This window comes from Cannabis sativa, chromosome X (genome assembly GCF_029168945.1).
Source record: "Cannabis sativa cultivar Pink pepper isolate KNU-18-1 chromosome X, ASM2916894v1, whole genome shotgun sequence".
Classification (NCBI taxonomy): Eukaryota; Viridiplantae; Streptophyta; class Magnoliopsida; order Rosales; family Cannabaceae; genus Cannabis; species Cannabis sativa.
This window is the reverse complement of record NC_083610.1, coordinates 17,843,786-17,865,320: the sequence shown is the minus strand read 5'-3', so window position 1 is coordinate 17,865,320 and position 21,535 is coordinate 17,843,786. Positions and strand designations below refer to the sequence as shown.

Below are 21,535 nucleotides of genomic sequence, written 5' to 3'. Positions count from 1 at the left end.
GGTAATGAGGTGAATTTTTACATGTTTATATTAGAATATTTTTATTTATGGAAATTATTTTCTAATTAAGGAAATGATTTTCTGTTTAAGGAAATAAATAAATAATTGATTTTCTGATAAATGAATATTTTATATTCATTAAATCTGGACAAAATCAATTATGTAATATTCTATATATGGTCAGATTTCTATATTCATTACCTGATTTGATTTCCTGAATTAATTGTCAAAATATTCTGACAATTAATGTGGCGCGATCTTGATGGAGTATCTCACCTATAAATATAGGGTCTCGGTCACGAGCTCCTCACTCATTACGAATCCATTCAGCAAATTCCATCTAAAGAGAGTTGAGAGAGCGAGGAAGCCGAACTCCAATGCGAAGCTATCGCAGGGATTGAAGCTCAAAGATCAATGGCTGGAGGTACATCGATCCTTTCATTGCATATATTATTGATATAATTACAGTTTATTTTCCGCATTTCATATCATTATATATGCTATATTACATACACTATATATATAGTCTAACAGTTGGTATCAGAGCGGATTTATCTCTGCCTTGATTTTATTTGAGTTTCATATATATATATATATACATACATATACTGTTCATATATATACATATTTGTTTCGGTTCTGTATATATATATATTTATATTCATACCATTTATATTATATATACATTTTAATCAGTATATACATATATATATATATATCTTTTATTGTTCATATATACATATATATTATATACTCACACATTCATAATTTCATACTCGTACGTGTATATATATATATTTTATATGTATATATGTTTATATATATATCGTATATTATATATATGTTTTGTCACATAATAATAATCATAATATTCATTTTTTTATTATGTGATATATACATGCATATATATATATACATGCGTATATATAATCACGATCGGTCCATGGTTTTGTTTTTTCCTTTTTTCATTTTTCGGTGTTTATTTTGAATTCTATATACATTACTATATTCGTATAGTATTATAGATCGATCTAAGCATTGAAAATCCATTGAAAAACTTAAAGATGGAAAAAATTTTCAGTTAAAACTTTTTCGGACCCGATTAGTTTCGTGATATTAAAGTATATATTTTTTCGTGTTTTCGTGCATAAAATCTATGTGGATCTCTTTATTATTTGATTTAGAACATTTTAGATTTGAAAACACGCAATTTGGTCGTCGGAAACGCAATTTCCGATCGGGTTTGGGTCGGGTTCGACGGACCCGCGTGCAGAAAAACGGGTCAAATTCGACCCGGTTTGGCTGGAGAAGACGACACAAACGACATGTCGTTTGTCAAAAAACGACGTGTCGTTTGTCAAAAAACGACGTGTCGTTTGCCCAAAAACGACGTGTCGTTTTCCAAAAAACGACGTGTCGTTTTTCCAAAATGACGTGTCGTTTTTTAAAAACGACATGTCGTTTGAAACGCTTCATTTTCAGATGTCGTTTGAAAAAACGACATGTCGTTTTTCACAGTGTGAAAAACGACGTGTCGTTTGCATTCATTTTCAGCCCTTCAAATTTTGGAAAAACGACGTGTCGTTTTGCTTTTTGCAAAAACGACATGTCGTTTGGCAGTATGGATTTTTCAAAAAAAAAAGGGAAAAATTCCGAATTTTTTTTATAAATTTTTATTTATTTGGAATATTAATTATTTTCCCATTTCAGTGTTAATTTAGTCAATAAATTGCATTTAGTTAATTTTCCATTTTTGTTTAATACATATATATAGTATAAATTGAAAATGGAAATTTGTTTAAATTTGGTAATTTATTACATGATTTATTTAGGCATGTAAAAATTGTGCTAATTTGTGCATTTAATTATATATTACCAAATTTCTGCAATTTATTGTCTAAATTAATTTTGAAAAATCTGCCATTAATTTCATATTAAGGAATTTGCATTTAATTAATTATCATACATTAATTGTATTATTTTGTAATTATTTGATAAATTTATGTTTAATGCAATTACTTTAGATATGTATGATTTAAATGCTATTCATAAATTCCTTTTATAGTGCTAGATATATTTAGAAATATTCAAACATTAAGATAGGTTGAATATTTTATTTAGCAATTAAGTTTCATAAAACTACATAAAATTATTCATAAAATATTCATAAAACTTTATAAAATGAATAAAATATGAATAAAACGTAAGTAGTTTTGTGGTTTGACATAAGAAAACATGAACCTGGGACAAATGCTCATATCTAGAACGGTTTTTAATGATCTTCGGACGACCACACTAGGAGCACTAATCTCAGTGATTGTCTATTATGTTAATAACGAAATTACTTTTAGGTAGAGCCCAATACCTAATGTCTAAAGTGAAAATATAATTTTTTATAATTAGGGAGTAGCCACAGCATCTTTAATTATATAAAATTATATATTAATTAAAATTCACCTTAATGGACAAAACTTGTAATTAATTATTTGGATATAATAATTTTACCCCACAGGGATTTTATTATATTTTTATAATTAATTAGGATAATATATTAAGTTAAATTCTCTTAATTTACCCCACAGGGAGTTATGAGGATTTGAATTAATAGTGTTATCACAAATTTTAATTAAAGATAGATTTCATTCCTCCATTATTTCTAAATTAAATACTTCATTAAATCTATCATAAAGTTCATCCAATTTTATTAGATTTAAAATTTAGCCCACAGGCAATTTTAGATTTAATAAAATTTTCATCTTCATCATGTTTCTACATTGGTAAAACATGAATTCATTAAAGCCTCAATTCTTTTAACATCTAAATTTTTGTAATCCTATTCTTGCAGCTATTTCATCCACCTCTAAATATCTTTGAAATCACTTAAAGTGAAATCCTGAGCTTAGGAGTGACAACTTCAAAATCTGGAAGGAACGAGTTCTTCTCCACCTAGCTTGCACTGACATGGATTATGCAATAAGAAAAGATGAACCAGCTGCTATCACTGATACTAGCACTGCTGCTGAGATTGCACTACGTGAAAAGTGGGAGCAATCTAATCGTCTTTGCATCATGTTCATTATGTCCAGAATTCCTATGGGAATGCGTGGATCGGTGGAGCCACCTGAGAAGGTGAAAGACTTTATCAAAGTTATGGATGAGCAGTTTGACACTTCAGATAAATCCTTGTTCATCAACCTCATCCAAGAGTTCTCGTCCACAAAACTCACCGGTGTTAAAGGAGTTCGAGAACATATTTCTAAAATGAGGGACATCACTGCTCATTTGAAGAAACTCGACGTTATCATTCCTGATACCTTCCTGGTTCATTACATCCTTCACAATCTTCCTTCACAGTATGGGCCTTTCAAAATTTCCTACAACACACATAAAGAAAAATGGACTATCAATGAATTGATGACCATGTGTGTTCAAGAGGAAGCCAGGCTCCTACAGGAGCAAGGAGAAAGTATTCACCTGACCACTCAACCTAAGAAACGCAAGCCATTCAAGAAGAACAAAGGGAAAAAGCCCATGGCTCCCAAGGCTGCCATAAAGAAAGATTCCATCAAATGTTTCTTTTGTAAACAAAAGGGACATGCTAAAAGGGAGTGCGACCAGTTCAAGAAATGGATGGATGACAAAGGTAATCCAATTTCCTTAGTATGTTATGAATCTAATATGGCTAATGTTAATCTTAACACATGGTGGATTGATTCTGGTTCAACAATTCACATAACAAATTCCTTGCAGGATATTCAAAATCTAAGGAAGCCAGTGGCAAGTGAGCAAAGCATCTTATCTGGAAACAAGATGGGCTCACATGTGGAAGCTATTGGAACATGCAATTTAGTTTTAAGTAATGGTTTTATTTTAAAGTTAGAAAAGACCTTTTATGTACCAAGTTTCTCTAGAAACTTGATTTCAGTTTCAAGACTTATACCCTTTGGTTTTTCCTTTACATTTTCAGACAAATATTTTAATTTATATTATAAATCTGAATGTGTTGGAAATGGTATTTTGTCTGATGGTCTTTACTGCCTTAATTTACAAAATAATACCACTAATAATGTTATGCATGTTCACGCTGGCACTAAAAGATGTGTTATGAAAGAGGATTCCTGTACATTGTGGCACCGGAGATTGGGACATATCTCCATTGATAGAATTAAAAGGTTGGTAAAAGATGGGGTACTCAATACCTTAGATTTTACTGACTTTGATACTTGTGTGGATTGCATTAAGGGAAAGCAAACCTCCAAGTCTGTCAAAACTGGTGTCCATAGGAGTTCTGAAATATTAGAAATCATACATACTGATATATGTAGTCCAGATATGGAGTCACATGGTCAGAAATACTTCATCTCATTCATAGATGATTACTCACGCTACATGTATATCTACTTACTTCATAATAAAAGTGAAGCATTAGATGTCTTTAAGATATTTAAAGCTGAAGTAGAGAAACAATGCAACAGCAAATTAAGATAGTGAGATCAGATAGAGGAGGTGAGTATTATGGTAGATACACAGAAGATGGACAAGCACCTGGTGCATTTGCGAAGTTTCTTGAAGAAAATGGGATTGTTGCCCATTACACCTTGCCCGGTACACCCGAGCAAAATGGTGTTGCAGAAAGAAGAAACCGAACATTAATGGACATGGTGCGGAGTATGCTTAGTAGCAACTCTAACCTTCCTAAATCCTTGTGGAATGAAGCATTAAAGACATCCGTGTACATATTAAACCGAGTTCCAACAAAGGCAGTCTCAAAAACTCCTTTTGAATTATGGAAAGGTTGGAAACCAAGTTTGAATCATGTACGCATTTGGGGATGTCCATCTGAAGTCAGAATATATAATCCACAAGAGAAGAAATTGGACCCAAGGACCATAAGCGGATTCTTTATAGGGTACGCTGAAAAGTCTAAAGGTTACAAGTTTTATTGTCCATCTCATAGCACAAGAATTGTGGAATCAAGGAATGCAAAATTTCTTGAGAATGCCTTGATCAGTGGGAGTGATCAATCAAAGGACTTAGGTCCTGAGAAAGATCCTTCAGAACCTTCCACTTCAAAAGCAAGATTGATAATGGTTAACACTCCTGTAGTTCAAACGAATGTTGAACAACCATTACCAATCACTGAAGATCCACAAGTTGGTAATGATAATCCAGTAGATCAAAATGTTCAAGAGTTGCCTGCAACTGTTGAACAACCTGCTGAACCTGCTGCTGCTCCCCAAGAGCCTGTTGGTGAAGTCTTAAGAAGATCTACTAGACCTATCAAACCAAAGATTTACAAAGACTATGTTGTGTATTTATTAGAATCTGATATTGGAATTGGAAATGATCCAGAAACGTTTTTACAAGCTATGAACAGTAGAGAATCAAAATTGTGGTACAATGCTATGGATGATGAAATGAATTCTATGAGGTGCAACAGAGTCTGGGAACTTGTAAAGTTGCCTAATGGGGCGAGAGCCATTGGTTGTAAATGGGTCTATAAAACTAAGAAAGACTCATTAGGCAACACTGAGAGGTACAAAGCGAGACTTGTTGCTAAAGGATTCACTCAAGAGGAAGGAATTGACTATACAGAGACTTTTTCTCCTGTATCAAAGAAAGATTCCCTGAGAGTCATCTTGGCATTAGTTGCTCATTTTGATTTAGAGCTGGAGCAGATGGATGTAAAAACTGCTTTTCTGAATGGTGATCTAGAGGAGGAGGTATACATGAAACAACCAGAAGGATTCTCCTCTAGTGAAGGTCAGGATTTGGTATGCAAGCTCAAGAAGTCCATCTATGGATTAAAACAAGCATCCCGCCAATGGTATTTAAAATTTCATGATGTCATCTCTTCCTTTGGATTTGAAGAGAATGTCATGGACCAATGCATATACCTGAAGGAAAGTGGGAGTAAAATCTGTTTTCTTGTTTTATATGTGGACGATATTCTTCTTGCATCCAATGATAAAGGGTTGCTACGTGAAGTGAAACAATTTCTTTCAAAGAACTTTGAGATGAAAGACATGGGTGAAGCATCCTATGTCATAGGCATTAAGATTCATAGAGATAGATACCGAGGTATCTTAGGTTTATCTCAAGAAGCCTACATCAACAGAGTTTTAGAAAGATTTCATATGAAAGATTGTTCACCGAGCGTTGCTCCAATTATGAAGGGTGATAAATTAAATTTGAGCCAGTGCCCAAAGAATGATTTTGAAAGAGAACATAATGAAGAACATTCCTTATGCTTCTGCTGTCGGAAGCCTAATGTATGCTCAAATGTGCACAAGACCAGACATTGCTTATTCTGTCGGAATGTTAGGAAGATTTCAGAGTAACCCGGGGATAGACCACTGGAAAGCTGCAAAGAAAGTAATGAGGTATCTTCAGGGTACTAAGGATTACAAACTGATGTTCAAACGAACTGACAATCTAGAAGTAGTTGGCTACTCAGACTCAGATTTCGCTGGTTGCACTGATTCACGTAAATCTACATCCAGTTACGTGTTTATGTTTCTTTGGTGGAGCCGTGTCTGGAGGAGTAACAAACAAACTTTGACTGCTACTTCTACTATGGAGGCTGAGTTCGTTTCTTGTTTTGAGGCTACATCACATGGTGTATGGCTAAAGAGTTTCATTTCAGGCCTTAGAGTGGTTGATTCCATTGCAAGGCCGCTAAAGATGTTCTGTGACAATTCAGCTGCTGTTTTCATGGCTAAGAACAACAAAAGTGGAAGTCGAAGCAAGCACATCGACATTAAGTACTTAGCTATTAGAGAACGTGTTAAGGAAAATAAAGTGGTCATTCAACACATTAGCACTGAATTGATGATTGCCGATCCTATGACAAAAGGCTTGCCACCTCATAAATTCAAGGATCATGTAGAGAACATGGGACTTGGTTCCCTTATGTAATTTGTACAAATAAAGTTATTATTAATGAAACTCTTATTTTGATTTTTCTCATATTTATGCGCATCTTAATTTTACATTTGAGAAAAATTTCAGAGGACCTGAATAAACATAAGGTTTAGGGTTTATTCACTTAAGTACATTGCCACATAAAGTACATTGTTATATAATAAATGTATTGTAATACATGGAAGATAATACTCGATTCATAATGAGGACATGTCGCTATGATTCGTATGTTTATTATATAATGAGGAACGTTGGGTTTGAATATTTTAGTTTAAATGCTGACCAAGTGGGAGAATATTAGAATATTTTTATTTATGGAAATTATTTTCTAATTAAGGAAATGATTTTCTGTTTAAGGAAATAAATAAATAATTGATTTTCTGATAAATGAATATTTTATATTCATTAAATCTGGACAAAATCAATTATGTAATATTCTATATATGGTCAGATTTCTATATTCATTACCTGATTTGATTTCCTGAATTAATTGTCAAAATATTCTGACAATTAATGTGGCACAGATACTGATGGAGTATCTCACCTATAAATATAGGGTCTCGGTCCCCGAGCTCCTCACTCATTCTGAATCCATTCAGCAAATTCCATCTAAAGAGAGTTGAGAGAGCGAGGAAGCCCGAACTCCAATACTGAAGCTATCGCAGGGATTGAAGCTCAAAGATCAATGGCTGGAGGTACATCGATCCTTTCATTGCATATATTATTGATATGATTAAAGTTTATTTTCCGCATTTCATATCATTATATATGCTATATTACATACACTATATATATAGTCTAACAGTTTAATCACCACAATTATTGCATGTTTAACACACAAAAACACTTAAACCCAAACTCCACATAAATCACATACTCAAGCTTTAAAAACCAACTCAATGTTCAAATATACAAGGTTTATACAAAACCAACTCTGCACAACCTTATTAGAAACAGCAAAAAAGAATTAAACCTAAAATTTAATTTCAAACTCACACTCTATACTTCCTAAACTTTCAAGCAAGGTGATACCACCAAAAACTAAATTCAAGACCAACAAAACTTCATCATAACACTACCTCAATTGCCTTCCTCAAAGTTTCCACATCAAAATCCAACAAAATAGCTTGATTTCCCTTCAAAACTCAAAAATTAAACTTGAAATGGTAGAGAGAAAGAGAGGCGGTCAGTGGGAAGGCTTCAGACCAAGAAAATGGGTTTTCGTCCATTAAACACTTAGCCAAATTGACTTAATTCAATTTGGTAAAAATTAATCAAATGAACATTTTGCCTCTAGAGCTGAAAATCAATGTAAATAGCAATTAAGGACAGTTTAGTCAATTGGCATCCACATTTATATATTTATTCCAAATAATCATATACACATTTCATGTTATTGCCCTAAGCACATAACTCATAATTTTTGGACCCCGAACCCAGTTCAACTCAAAATACCTGATCGTGACTATGTCGCGCTAACTTGTCAAAAACCACATGTAATAAGACAATATGAATATACTATATAATAATATAGTCCACTAACACAATATATAAAAAAAATTACGATTTTACTCTTCTTGAGCCAAAATTACAAAAATGATCCTAACTCATAAATGAAGTCTTAAATATGATAAATCTCAAATAGTTTCACATAATTAATTATATAATAATATAACTACTTATTTATACCTAATTAATTTAATTAGGATTGCTAATACATTTACTTATCTTATGATATGACAAGTAATCTGAGCAGTGCTTGTATGGGTCTATGTGTTGGATTTTGTGCCCTAAATAAAACTCAATTCAATATAATCAGATTTACTTATTAATAAAGATCCGAAATAACATTTTATGTTGCATGGTTCACATGATTATATGTATATAATGTATGAATTCTTTTTAAGTCCAGAACATATAAGTTTGTTAAAGATTATAGTGTTGTCAGCACAGTGGAATATAATCTTAATTATATGTTCAAAAGTTTATTCCCTAATTTGTCAGAACACTGGATTTAGACTGACATGGTATAATCAGCGATATGTATTCTTACACCTTGGAAAAGTGTTATGTCCTTTCCAGGACATTGGCAAAGTTTACCAGTATCGGATGTATGGAGTATACATCGGAAGGGACCGATATTGAACTTTGATTAGATATATTAAAACTTACCGTAATATCTATTCAATTCAATATCACCCGTTGATCCTAGATCAAATGACCTTAATTCTGATATGGGTACGTTCGATCTCAAGAGTACTATACATGTTCTTTGATTTGTTAGTTAAGCCTACTTTTGGGTCAGGGTGATACGTACATTTTGGGAACATGATAGTATAATTGAGTGGGAGCGCTACCATAAATATGGAATATATAACTTCTATAGGAACTTAGAAGTGAAACAATGATATCCTTCGAGCTTGGCTAAACAGAAATAAATGGTGGAGATCTCATTTCACTTTGCTGAAATATCATTTATACGGAGCTAAGTGTTTTAAGGATAAAATACACTGAAGGTGTAGCGGTAACAGTAGTGCCTTTTCAATGTAGATCATCTATTAGAGGGTCATTGATCACATTAGGGTTATAACAATGAATAACTAATGACGTGTCTATATCATGGAACATGTAGAGCGTTCTATATGACTGAGAGTGCAATTCCAAGTTCTAAGTGTGGATTCAATGAGGCATTAATAAGTTAGGGAATTTACTTGGTAAATTCGGTTCGACTTATTGAAAGCTCGGTTATATAGACCCATGGTCCCCATACTAGTTGATACCATATTGCTGGTAAGACTCAGTTAATTGATTTTAATTAATCAATTAAAATTCTAAAGTTAGACTATGTCTACTTTATGAATTTTCACTAAGCAAGGGCGAAATTGTAAAGAAAAGAGATTCTAGATTTATTTATTGATTAAGAGACTTTATATGTCTAAATTAATAAATATATTAAATGGCAATATTATTTAATAATTATTTTCAAGTTATTAAATAATTAGAATTTGCATTTAAAAGGTTAAATTGGAAAATTGACATTTTTAAGAAAATGGGAATGAAAAATAACAAAATGGGAAAGTTGCAAAGTGAGGCCCAATCCCTTTGTATGGCCGACCACATGCATTAGGAATTACCCTTTATAGTTTCCATTATTTTAATGTCATACAATTCTAACCTAAACCTAGATGGTTTTCTATAAATAGAAAGTGTTGGCTTCAGGAAACTAAGATACAGAACTTTGAACATTGGTTTCTCTCAGAAAAGCCACACGCCTCTCTCTCTTTTCTTCTCTCTAAATTTCGAAACACTTGAGTGAATGAGTAGTGTCCACACACATCAAGTGGTATCTCAATCATAGTATGTAAGACTATGGAAAATCTGCATCAAAGAAGGAGAAAAGAAGATCCAGATTCAGATCTTGATTATGCTCAGCTACAGAAAGGAATCAAGGGCTAGAGATCTGAATGGAATGAGTCATATTATTCCGCTGCACCCACTGTAAGGTTTTCTAAACTTTATATGTGTTTATTTTCATTGTTTTAGAATTCATATTAGGTTGTTAATCAAACATACTTGTTAGTAAATCTAGATCCTGGTAAAATAATTTCCAACACTATGTTCATCTCCTTCAACACAACCACAACTTGTCCACAGAATATTTCATCAATTTGGAACCTGTTGCACGTGCATGCTCTCTCTTTGAGGTCTACTGTCTATGATTCTTTAAATCTGGTTACCTCAAATAAATATTCAGTGATTGATTTAACCTATGTAATTTGAAACTAACATTTTATTAAACATAAAGAACAATAGTGGGATAACTCTACAAAACTGCTAGAAAAACCATAATATGATTATGCTTAACAATTTGAAGTGCAAAATCTAGATCTCACATCCAGGTTCAATGAGTATGTGTAGTTTTTCAATAGCACCTCATCTCCAGGTGGTGCTAATATAGTAAATGCATTTTGTGATTTTGTCCTATTATTATGTGTTCATTGTTTCACTAATGCTCTTAAGTATTCCAATAGTGTTGTAATTGGAAGCTCCCTTGCTGCTAAATTTTTTGAGTTTAGTCATTTTGCTATGTTTGAGGTCATGGTGGAACACCTCTTATTTTTGCTGTGAATCCTTAACCATTTCTCATAATCAAATTTTTTCAAGTATGGTCTTATGCGTTTGTCCAAGTCATCTAGTTCTGCTATGTGGTACTCAAATTGTCTTTCTATGTACGCTTTTGTCGCTCCAAAGAATGGCAGGTTGTACTTTGCAGCATGTGTTTTGAAGGTTGTTATAATGTTGTTCAGTAAGTGATATCCCCAGTATGCGTGTGTAATTTCTAAGTATATTTCTCTTGCTGCTTTGATTAGGTTCTCATTTTTGTCTGAAATTAGACACTATTTTTCTCTGATGCCATGTGCTTCTTTTAATTTTTTAAAAAATCATTTCCAAGATTTGTCATTTTCGGTATCGGGGACACATAATGCAAGCAGAAATATGTGACATGTTGCATCTTGTGTGCATGTAGACAGCAATGTTCCTTTGTAAGTTGCTTTTAGAAGCGTACCATTGGCGACTATTATCGGTCTTCATGGTTTCTACCCTTTTATCAAAGTATCCAAAGCCATAAAAGAAAACAATAAACCGTTATCTTCTGCTATTTTCAAATCGAGAACTGATCCAGGATTGTTTTTTTACACCGTGTGCAAGAAACTTGGTATCAGGCTATATGATTCCTTAACATTTCCTCTTAAGTCATTTACATCACGCTCTTTACTTCTCCAAGCTTTCATGTAGTTCATCTTGATATTTAGTAGTGTTGATTTTGTCTTTATGTTCAGAAACTTAGGTTTGATGCACTCTTATAAATTTGTTGTTGCTTGTCTTTGGTCTTCATATCTAATATTTATTGGGCATGTGTGGATGTTTGAAAATCACCTGATTATGAATGTATTTGTTGGCCCATTTTTTATGCTCGTAGAGACCAATTACAGTTTCATAAACACACTTCAGACTATATATTCTTAAGAGCACGACTTCCATACCTTGAATTGGAAGCTTTTGATTGTGTAGTAGCTCAAGACCCTCTTGAGTGTTTCTTTGTCCTTGTATGCCTGTCTTTTTTCAACTTCAGGGTGGAATTTATCTTTAAAGAGCTTTGCATTATTGATGTCTGGATCAGTTTTTTTTTTTACAGTTGCATTCCAATTTTTTTACCATTTCTTCAGCAATAAGATTTGCTTAGTCAATTATGTTGAATTGGTTGTTGTCACATTCGTCTGTTTCAATGTCTCCTTCTTCTTCAGCTAGTTGTTATAGTGTGTATGATTCGGTTATTGGCACATTGTTCTCAAGTATTCCCACATTTTGTTGAGCTTGTGTTGCTCTTGATTCAAATACAGGTATTGCAGCAGTTGTTGTGCTGTTGTTCTGTGTGTTGACGCACAATGTATATGTGGTGAAATTAGTTTCTTTGATCTTTAGTTGCAAGTAAAAGAAGAGGCTCGCATCGTTGAATATTTTAATTGGTGGTATTCCATCTTTTGCTTGGTACTTAATTTGTAGGGTTGTTTTTGTGGGTTCGCATGCCAATGAAGAGAGGAGAATTTGTACGAATTATTTATACTTGCAATTCTTTGGTATGATTCTCCACTAGCCTCGTAATCGATATAATTTTTTCCTTCTTCCCAATATCGACCATTGCTCTTCAAAAGTACTGCTATAGATTTCATACCCTATAACATTTTGATAGAATTTCAATAAATTAACATTATATCATTCCGAAAACAATAGTAAAATAACTATAAAAAAAACCATACGGTTGTTCTTTTGCTACAGTAGTCCAATATTTTTTGGGTGCCCAGTTATTAGTGTATCTCTAATTTCCAATAACAGTTAAATGACCAAGAACAACTTTAAAACTACGTTGAATCTGTTAAAATTTGAAGAGTATTGTGAATAATTTTTTTTTTAGTATAATGCTATATATGAATCTATAATTATTCTATTACGCATATATATAAATCAAATTTCAGAATCTGCAAATTATTTTTATAATTGAATCCGAGATCAATGTATGAGTATCATTAATATTTTTCAAACTTAAAAGAATTTATGCGGGTTTGAGATACCTCTTTGATCCGTTGAATTCTAGTATTGATGAAGCTTTTGTGTTTTGTTTTTACATTTAGTGTTTCTGCTTTATTTCACTAGCATTAGTAATAGTAGTTTTTTGGTGTTTTAGTGTTGTTCTTGTACATTTGATGGTATCATGATAAGTCTTTTGTTGCTCTTCGTTTTAATCCCTGTACAGTATAAAGGAAAAAAAAATATAAGAACAAGATATTATAAAAGTAATTTTTCGCTATTATAGTATAAATGTAATTCTTAGACCATTATATTTTTTTTTTTGAGTGTAGCGTAAGTGTAATGCTATTTTACAATCATATATTAGCTTAATAGTTTAAAGGTCCTGGGTTCAAATACATGACCTCTCCCTTTTTTCCATTCCTCCCTCACCACTAAGCTACTTAGACCATTATACAATGTATATTTATCAGAACAACTATAAGCAAAAGAAAATGACCATCAACAATAATATTATTATGGTATTTTCGGCTAATCTTATTCAAAAGAAAGAGACTCACCTCAACAAGACAGCTTGTCTTACAAAATTTTCGACCGTTGCAAACAATTTGCATGTGGCCCCAATACGCTCCGCTCACGTAGTCAAAATTTAATTTTATTTTTATTCACGCATATAGTTTTTGTTTTTATTTAGCCAAAATAGTTTTCAGAAATATCAAATTCCCAAAATACCCTCACACTTTTCATACGACCCTCCGCCCGCTAAAGGCGTTTTTGTGAGAAAGTTGTGTAACACATCAAAAAACGTGTTGTAACGTAAATAAGCTCAACTAGGTTGGCATTTTGGTAAATTCAAAAAAAAAAAGTTTTGAATATCTATAAATGGTACAAAATCTAATCTACAGTCAAGCAGAAAAAAACAAAGCCAAAATTAAAAATTTAATTTATGAACATCCTTATTTGTCATCCATGCCTTAAGTACACGTGAACGATTTTCATTGGCTAGCAAAATCAAATTACTGGAAAAAGAAAAAAAAAAATTGTACAAATTCCAGGATGAGTAGCAGTATACTACTGCAACTGTAGTTTTGTCTGTGAAACCCACATTTCTCTGAAGAGCGACCTGGAGAGGAGAAGAAGAAGAAGAAGATAGCTTACAGAAGAGAACAAGTATTTTCTCTCTGTGTTCGAATTTGGGTTTGTCATACTTCTTATTCTTCTTTATCATATTGTTGATTGAGGTAAACTGGAGTTGATCAGAGTTCATTGGGTTTTCTTTGGTTTTGTTATTTTTGGGATAAGTCTCTTTCTTTTTCCTTGATTATTCAGACCGACCAAGAAAGTTTTCTTCTTTCTATATGTCGAGTCGATACAAAATAGTTTTGTGGGCATAGTTAATTCGGCGGTTTTAAAAATTAGGGGTTCCCCCTCTTAGGATTTATCGCATTAAAGGACATTATTGGTCCCTCAGTTTTGTTTTCTTTTTCTCCATTGACCAAATTTCTTGGCAAAAATGAGGGTTAGTTTTGTCAATTGAGGTCTACTTTTGTTTAATTTTATATTTGAATATTTGGTTGATGTATCTTTTATGAGATTATTGCGGAAGAGTATTTGAACACACGCGGTGGTTTTTGTATTGATATGCTTTCTAGGGTTAATTTGGAGGAGAAGAAGATGGTTGGAATAGTGAAGAACCAGTCATCTCATTGGTGGTGGCTTGACCATCAGAACACCTCAAACCGCTCTCCATGGCTTCAATCCACTCTTGCAGGTGCTCCTTCTCTTACCTTTTCTACAGTTTTTCTCTGTCTTTTATTATTTGAGTACTTTTGAAGTTAGGCTTTTGATTCTTGACCGTTGTGAGCTCTTTTATAGCTTTTCAAACTTTAGGTTATATTTGGGTCTATTTTAAGGTTCCATTAATAAGATTAGAAGGGGGAAGAAAGTTTGGAGGAAGGGTTAAAGACACAAACTAGTGAAGTGTTGTTATTTTGTTTTTGTTATATGATATTTGAAATGACCCACCATGGATATATTAAAATGTTTTGAACTGAAGACTACCACTTATTAGTACTTAGTAGAAACCCCTGTAAAATAAAAAGTGAAGGTTTTGGGTAATCAATCCAAAAAGGTGGGTTTCTCATGTGGGTGCCTAGTTTTGTCTTTTGGATCATACTCAATTTACCCCATGTGGGGTAAGGGAAGATTCCTCTATTGTTGCTCATTTCAATTACATTATGATATCTTTTTATGGCAACAATTTATGTGTTCTTGATTAACCATTCATTCTACTTATGTTATACAAAAACTGGTTCTTGCCTTCTTAAGACACATTTTTTTTATTATTTAATTTTCTGTACATAGTAAAGTTTGGAATACAAAAATATAGTGATCCCATTATTTATCTTTGCGAGTTATTCCATCTCCATGAGTCTTTATTGGATATGTAGTTTTTGGTGGTACATATTAAGTGAAGGGGGTTATTGCATAGACATATTCAACTAACTACATTGAGAAAAATAATTGACGATGAGGAAGTGTAACGGGGCTTAGGAGGGCCCTTTGATATTTTGAGGATGTACTGTACTGCATATTATTTCTTGATTTTGGAACAGGAAAGAAATTTGTGGTCAGCGTTATAATGATTACATGTAGTGAAATAGAAAAGCTCAGTAGTACTAGTATTATAATGGTGGTCCGCACTGCCGATGACCTAAGGGCCACCACGTATTGTGTCAACTTCTTTTATTATTTAGTATGTAATGGCCATCTCATAATAACCTTCCAATTCACTCTTTGTGACTTTATCATTGAACTTTAGACTCTTTGGAGTTTAGTTATAACTTATATGTAAAAATAAGAGCATCTTTTAAGCAATATTATATGATGATAATGCGTAATTAGAGCAAAGGTATAATATAAGATAAATATGGTTAGAATTACGCACCCTCAACCTTTGCATTTTTCTATAACTTCATTTTTAGAAATTTGTTACGTTTCTTTAAGACATAGTTTGCACCAGTAGCTGATTTATGGATGAGTACTTTTAGAATACTCGATCTGGCTAGAATCTACATGCTTACGATTTCATTTTTCTATGAAATTTTAATATATTTAGAGTTAGTGCTTTGCCCCCTAGACTTAGTAAGGAGCATGATTTTATTAGTGACAAAGTTCTAGGGGCAAAATACCTATTTAGTCATATATTTATACATAACAAATTGTATAAATTGAATACGGTCAAAGATGCTTCTACTGTATAAATATGATTTTGTTGTCACATATTTCATTAGTATTATGGCCGTATTGATGCATGTCTTCTCTTTTTCATATCAGATCTGGATCACAAGACAGAGGCCATGCTAAAATTGATTGAGACAGATGCCGACTCCTTTGCTCAACGTGCAGAAATGTATTACAAAAAGCGGCCTGAGCTGGTTAGCATGGTTGAAGAGTTTTATCGAACCCATCGCTTATTAGCGGAGAAGTATGATCAAGTAAAGTCAGATTCTGGAACTCGGGTACTGACAACATTAAGGTCCCCATTCTCTTCAACCAAGTATCAAGTAGAGAAGCCGCCAGTGAGTGGGATCTCCTATCAGACCTACGATAGCTACTCTGAAACTTGTGACACCGAAGATTTTGCTGAATCAGAAGTTGATGATCCTGAGCTGGAAGAAGACGAGCAGGAATGTGAAACCCCACGGATTCATGAAGAAACTAAAGAAATGAAATTTTTGAGCGGGATTGATTATGAAGAGCTGAGAAAGTTGAAGGAAGAAGTGGAGAAACTTGAGGCGAAGAACAAAGCTCAAAAGGAAGAAGTGGAGAGACTTCAGGAGGAAAACAAAGCTCAAAAGGATCAGTTAAAGCAGAAAGATGAAGAGAAGAGGCAGGTTATAAGGCAGCTTAGTATGGCAGTTGACATGCTCAAGGAAGATAATGTGAAGCTGAGGAAGTGTCTTGTAAAAGACTCCCCCAAAAGGCATAGTCCCTTTGAGTTTAACAAATTAAAGGAGTCTTTTTTGGGGAAGATGTTTATGAATGGGTCTCAAAAGTATCCTGTTGTTGCTCTTTAGACAAGTATATGCAATTAGTGTTAGCATGTAGAAACACCACCAGTCTTTATAGATATGTCCATAGGCTTATACACAGTTATACTACCTGGGGTTTGACCCCTGAACTCAGAGAGCTAGAAAGATGATAGTTTTTTTCCCCTTTATCTAAAATTAGCTTCCAATATTGTCGGTAATTCTATTTAATGTAATATTTTTAGTTTTTGAAAGCAATTTAATGTAATATTAATTTCTTTTATCATTTCTTTGGTTTAAGAGAACCTAGTATTGGGTTTTGTTGTTCAATCTACATATGGTTGTTAGATTCTAATACATTTTCAAAGACTAGATATCATTAAAATAGATCTACAAAACAGCTACCAACATTCCCACTACAAATAATATAAATTAAAAATAATGCTCTAAGCCATAGTAAATGGGAATAGTATTCTTAAACTTTTCAAGCTCTCCATCACTAACATTATGGAATAACATAAATATAATTTGAAACGAACAATCTTTATTTACTTTATAATATTTATTCAGAAAAATCCCAGTGACCATATCTATCAAAATTCACAGAAATGTCAAGTACTACTTGTATATGAATAATACATATATATATCATCATCTACCCCTAACACCACACTAAAACACATACAAACAACACCCTTGTAAATATATACTACCAAAAATAAAAAAGCTGAAACACTTACATACAACAATAATTGAATTTGCCCACCTTTTTTTATTTCTCTATTTCTTTTTATTGTTTCTTTGGTTGGATAAGAATCATCACCAAGCACCATTTTTGTTTTTCTGCAACATTATGCAAAGAACCAACAAAAGCCCAAGAACAGAGCAAGGGTGAGGGACCCAGATGAGGAAGCTGAAGAAGCAGGCATAGACCCAGATGGAGGAAACGCCATTCCAGGTCCAGGAGCAACGACATCGTCTGGATTTGGGGGGCTCGGACTAGAGGGAATGGTTGGGAGTGAGGATTCTTCAGGAGAAAGATTCTGTTTCCCGGGAGTGGGAAACAGAGGAGTTATGTCCGGAGAAAGTGATGGGGGTAATGGAGCTGTTACAGGACCAGGACCACCTGGTAGAATTGCTGGAGCTGCTGAAATGGTGGAGAATTGAATATCTGAAGAAGAAGAAGAAGAAGCCAAGGCTACTGGGAATGAAAAGGAATGAGAATAATAAGCAATGAAAAGAATCAACATTGTTGAGAGTAATGACCAAAAGGAAGCCATAATAATCAAAATAAATGATTATGATGATTAAATTGATTGCCCCTTATGAGTAGAGTAAAGCTTTAATAAATGTGTCTTTGTGATATGAAAAAGGAAAGACAGAAATAAAAAGGTTGGAGAAAAAGAGAGTATGAGAGGTTTTTATGATTAAAGCTTTAAAACTTGAAAAAGGTATCTCTTCTTAGGAGAAAGATAGAGAAAGAATGTGGTGATGGGGACCACTGAGTTGCCACGTGTCAAACAACAATTGCAAGAAGTTGAGATAATACAGCTCTGTATGTTTTGTTTATTTAGCAAAGTGACAAGGTATATAGTTTGTGATTTTCAACCTTAGCACATGGTGAATGCCATAAGTTGTTCATATATATATATATAAAGATATTATATAAATAAAAGTATGGCTGCTGTATTAACCCCGTGATCAATCTGTCGTTTTGAGGTTAAATTCTTAGTTTGCAGTTTTTTTTATCAACATTTTGTACTTACCATGCTTGTGTTGTCCAAAGTTATATATATTGATATAATATCAGTGAAAATTTGATATAAAAAAGAAAAAGAAAAAGAAAAAGAAAAATCAGTGAAAAAAAAGCTGTGGATTTGGTTAAGATTTTAGATAAAATAATTAATGAATTTTCTAGCAAATAAATAATACCTTTTAATGGTAATTGATTGGTATGATGGTCTAATCATATAACCCAAGATCGATTCCATTTCCACCAAACAAAAGGAACATGTATTTAAATGAATAGCCAGCTCAACTCAACTAAACCAAGGTAAGTGACAAAAACATAATACAAATTTAATTATTTTACTATGCAAGCTAAGCACTACATGCAGATTCTTCAGTATTATGTTTATATGTATATGTGTATATAATAGATGAAAATTGTAGTATAATATTTCTGGTTTTCTCACTACACTATCATGTTTTGACACAAGTCTCATTAGTGTTTGATTGATTAAAAGGAAAGTATGATGGCTTGATTTGTGAGGATTTAAAGCTATAATGGGTCATCATGGGGACCAATTAGAATTGGAGTAATTAAATATAATCACATTTAATTAGACTGAATCTCATCAAAGATGAAGAACTATTGACTTGAGTTTTTTCACTATTGTTTCATGTATGAAAAATTATTTGTGTGACTGCAAAAGAAGAAGGAAAGTTTGACTAATTATGGATGTAAATTAATTCTTTAAACTTATATGTATCAATATTGAAAAAAGGTTTACAAACATGTTGAGTACCCAAAATGTCTCTTATACACACTCAACCATTCTCATTTGTCTCTCTCTCTTTCTCTTTTCATCATTTTCTCTCATCCTCTCTAACAATTCAAACTAAAATTTTATTTTTAGTATATAGTTAACTTCTTCAAGCTACTACAAAGTGCTAGAAATTAGAGAATTCGGTGTGAGACTTTATTTTTGAGGCACCCGACAATTTTTGTCAACAATCAATGAGTAAGTGATTTTTTTTTTTTCTTTTATTTTTGGTTCTTATATTTAGTTTAAAATGTTGTTTTCATGATTGATCTATGGATTGTTGATGTTTTTTTTTTATTGTTTTGTGTTAAAATGGTTGCTGTCTGGTTTGTTCTGATTTTTTATACATTTTTTCGTCTGGCCCAATGGGACCCAATAGGGACCCGATGCCAGTCCGATAGATTTCTTAGATCTAAGGTTTAGTTTGGTTGAAGTGATTTGTTGGATGAGAAGAGAGCATCATGTTCCTTTTATAGTACTTCAACTAGAGTTTAGGATTTAATTATATGGATTAAAAATGAATAAAATAATGGACAAAAATCAACTCTAATGGTCGGCCACACTTGTGGGCCTCACTAGTTATAATTTGTCTCTTTATTTCAACCATTTATCTTTCTTTCAACAATACTATATTTTCTAATTTTAATCCTATAAATGTTAAAATTATTTATTTAATAATTATAACTAATTATCAAATAAAATTGCCATTTATACTCTTTCAAAAAAAAATTGTCATTTATATTATTTATTAATTAGACCATACAAAGTCTCTTAATTAATAAATAAACCTCAAAACCTCTTTTATTCACAATTAAGCCATTGCTTAGTGAAAATTCATAAATAAGACATAGTCAAATTTAATAATTATAATTGATTAATTAAAACCAATTAACTGAGTCTTCAAACAGTATTATCTCAACTAGTGTGGGGACCATGAGCCTATATAATCAAGCTTTTAATAAGTAGAATTAGAATTTACCAAATAAATTCTCTAACTTATTAATTCCTCCTTGCGCCACTATATATTCGGAATTGCACTCTTAATTATATAAAATGCTCTATATGTACCAAGATATAGATACATTATGAATTATCTATTGTTACAATCTAAATAGTCAAAGATCCTCTATAGATGATCTACATAGGACAGGGACAAATTTACCACTCTGCCCTTCAATGTATTTTTTCCTTAAAATACTTAGCTACCTATAAATGATATTTTAGTAAACTAATATAATTACTAAAATGAGACCTCAATCATTTATCTCTATTAAGCCAAGCTCGAAGGAAATCATTGTTTCACTTCTAAATACTTATAGAAGCTATAGATTCTCTATATCTATGATTAGCGCTCTCACTCAATTAAACTATCATGTTCCTAAGATGTAAGTGTTCAGCTAACTGAGCTTATAATGAACAACTCTAAGACCATAAATAATACAATTAAGATCGAATCTAACCATTTCAGGATTAAGATCTATAGATCTAAGATCAACCAGTGATATTGACTTAGAAAGATATAATGGTAAGTTTGTGATATCTTATCCAAGTTCAATATCGGTCCAATCCGATGTATACGATCCATACATTCGATACTGGCATACTTTGCCGATGCCCTGAAAATGACATAACACTTATCCAAGGTGTAAGTATACCTTATCGTTGATTATCATGTTAGTCTAAATCTAGTGTATTGACAACTCACGAGATTTAAACTTTTGAAACATATAATTATGATTATTTGCTACTATGTTAACAATACTATAATCATAAGTTTTGTTGTGACTAAAAATAAAATATTTTGTAGTGTCTAATTAACTTATTTTAAGTGATACTTAATCAAACTAAACTTAAAGCACTTACATGATGTACAAGTTTTTTTTTTCATTTTAGAGTAGAGAATTGTAAAAAATAAGCAAATAATGCAACTTCTTTTACATGTAATGA

The 21,535-nt window shown here is 32.5% G+C and overlaps 2 protein-coding genes across 6 annotated transcripts; one reads left to right on the top strand and one right to left on the bottom strand.

Annotated features, from left to right (window-relative positions):
* The first annotated feature begins 13,923 nt into the window (after positions 1-13,923).
* LOC115721309 (protein NETWORKED 3A) lies at positions 13,924-18,486 on the top strand. Of its 5 annotated transcripts, none has more exons than XM_030650745.2 (3): positions 13,924-14,181; positions 14,664-14,782; positions 16,348-18,486. In XM_030650745.2, exons 2-3 carry the CDS (start codon positions 14,686-14,688, stop codon positions 17,088-17,090), a joined length of 840 nt encoding a protein of 279 aa, XP_030506605.2. In that variant the 5' UTR covers positions 13,924-14,181; positions 14,664-14,685; the 3' UTR covers positions 17,091-18,486. The 5 variants fall into 5 exon arrangements, with proteins under 5 accessions (XP_030506605.2, XP_030506599.2, XP_030506475.2 ...); XM_030650739.2 differs by having other exon boundaries at positions 13,924-14,208; XM_030650681.2 differs by having other exon boundaries at positions 13,960-14,252.
* On the bottom strand, positions 17,567-18,322 carry LOC115721665 (classical arabinogalactan protein 26). Its single transcript, XM_030650771.2, has one exon. It carries the CDS (start codon positions 18,320-18,322, stop codon positions 17,894-17,896), a length of 429 nt encoding a protein of 142 aa, XP_030506631.2. The 3' UTR covers positions 17,567-17,893.
* Positions 18,487-21,535: the final 3,049 nt, after the last annotated feature.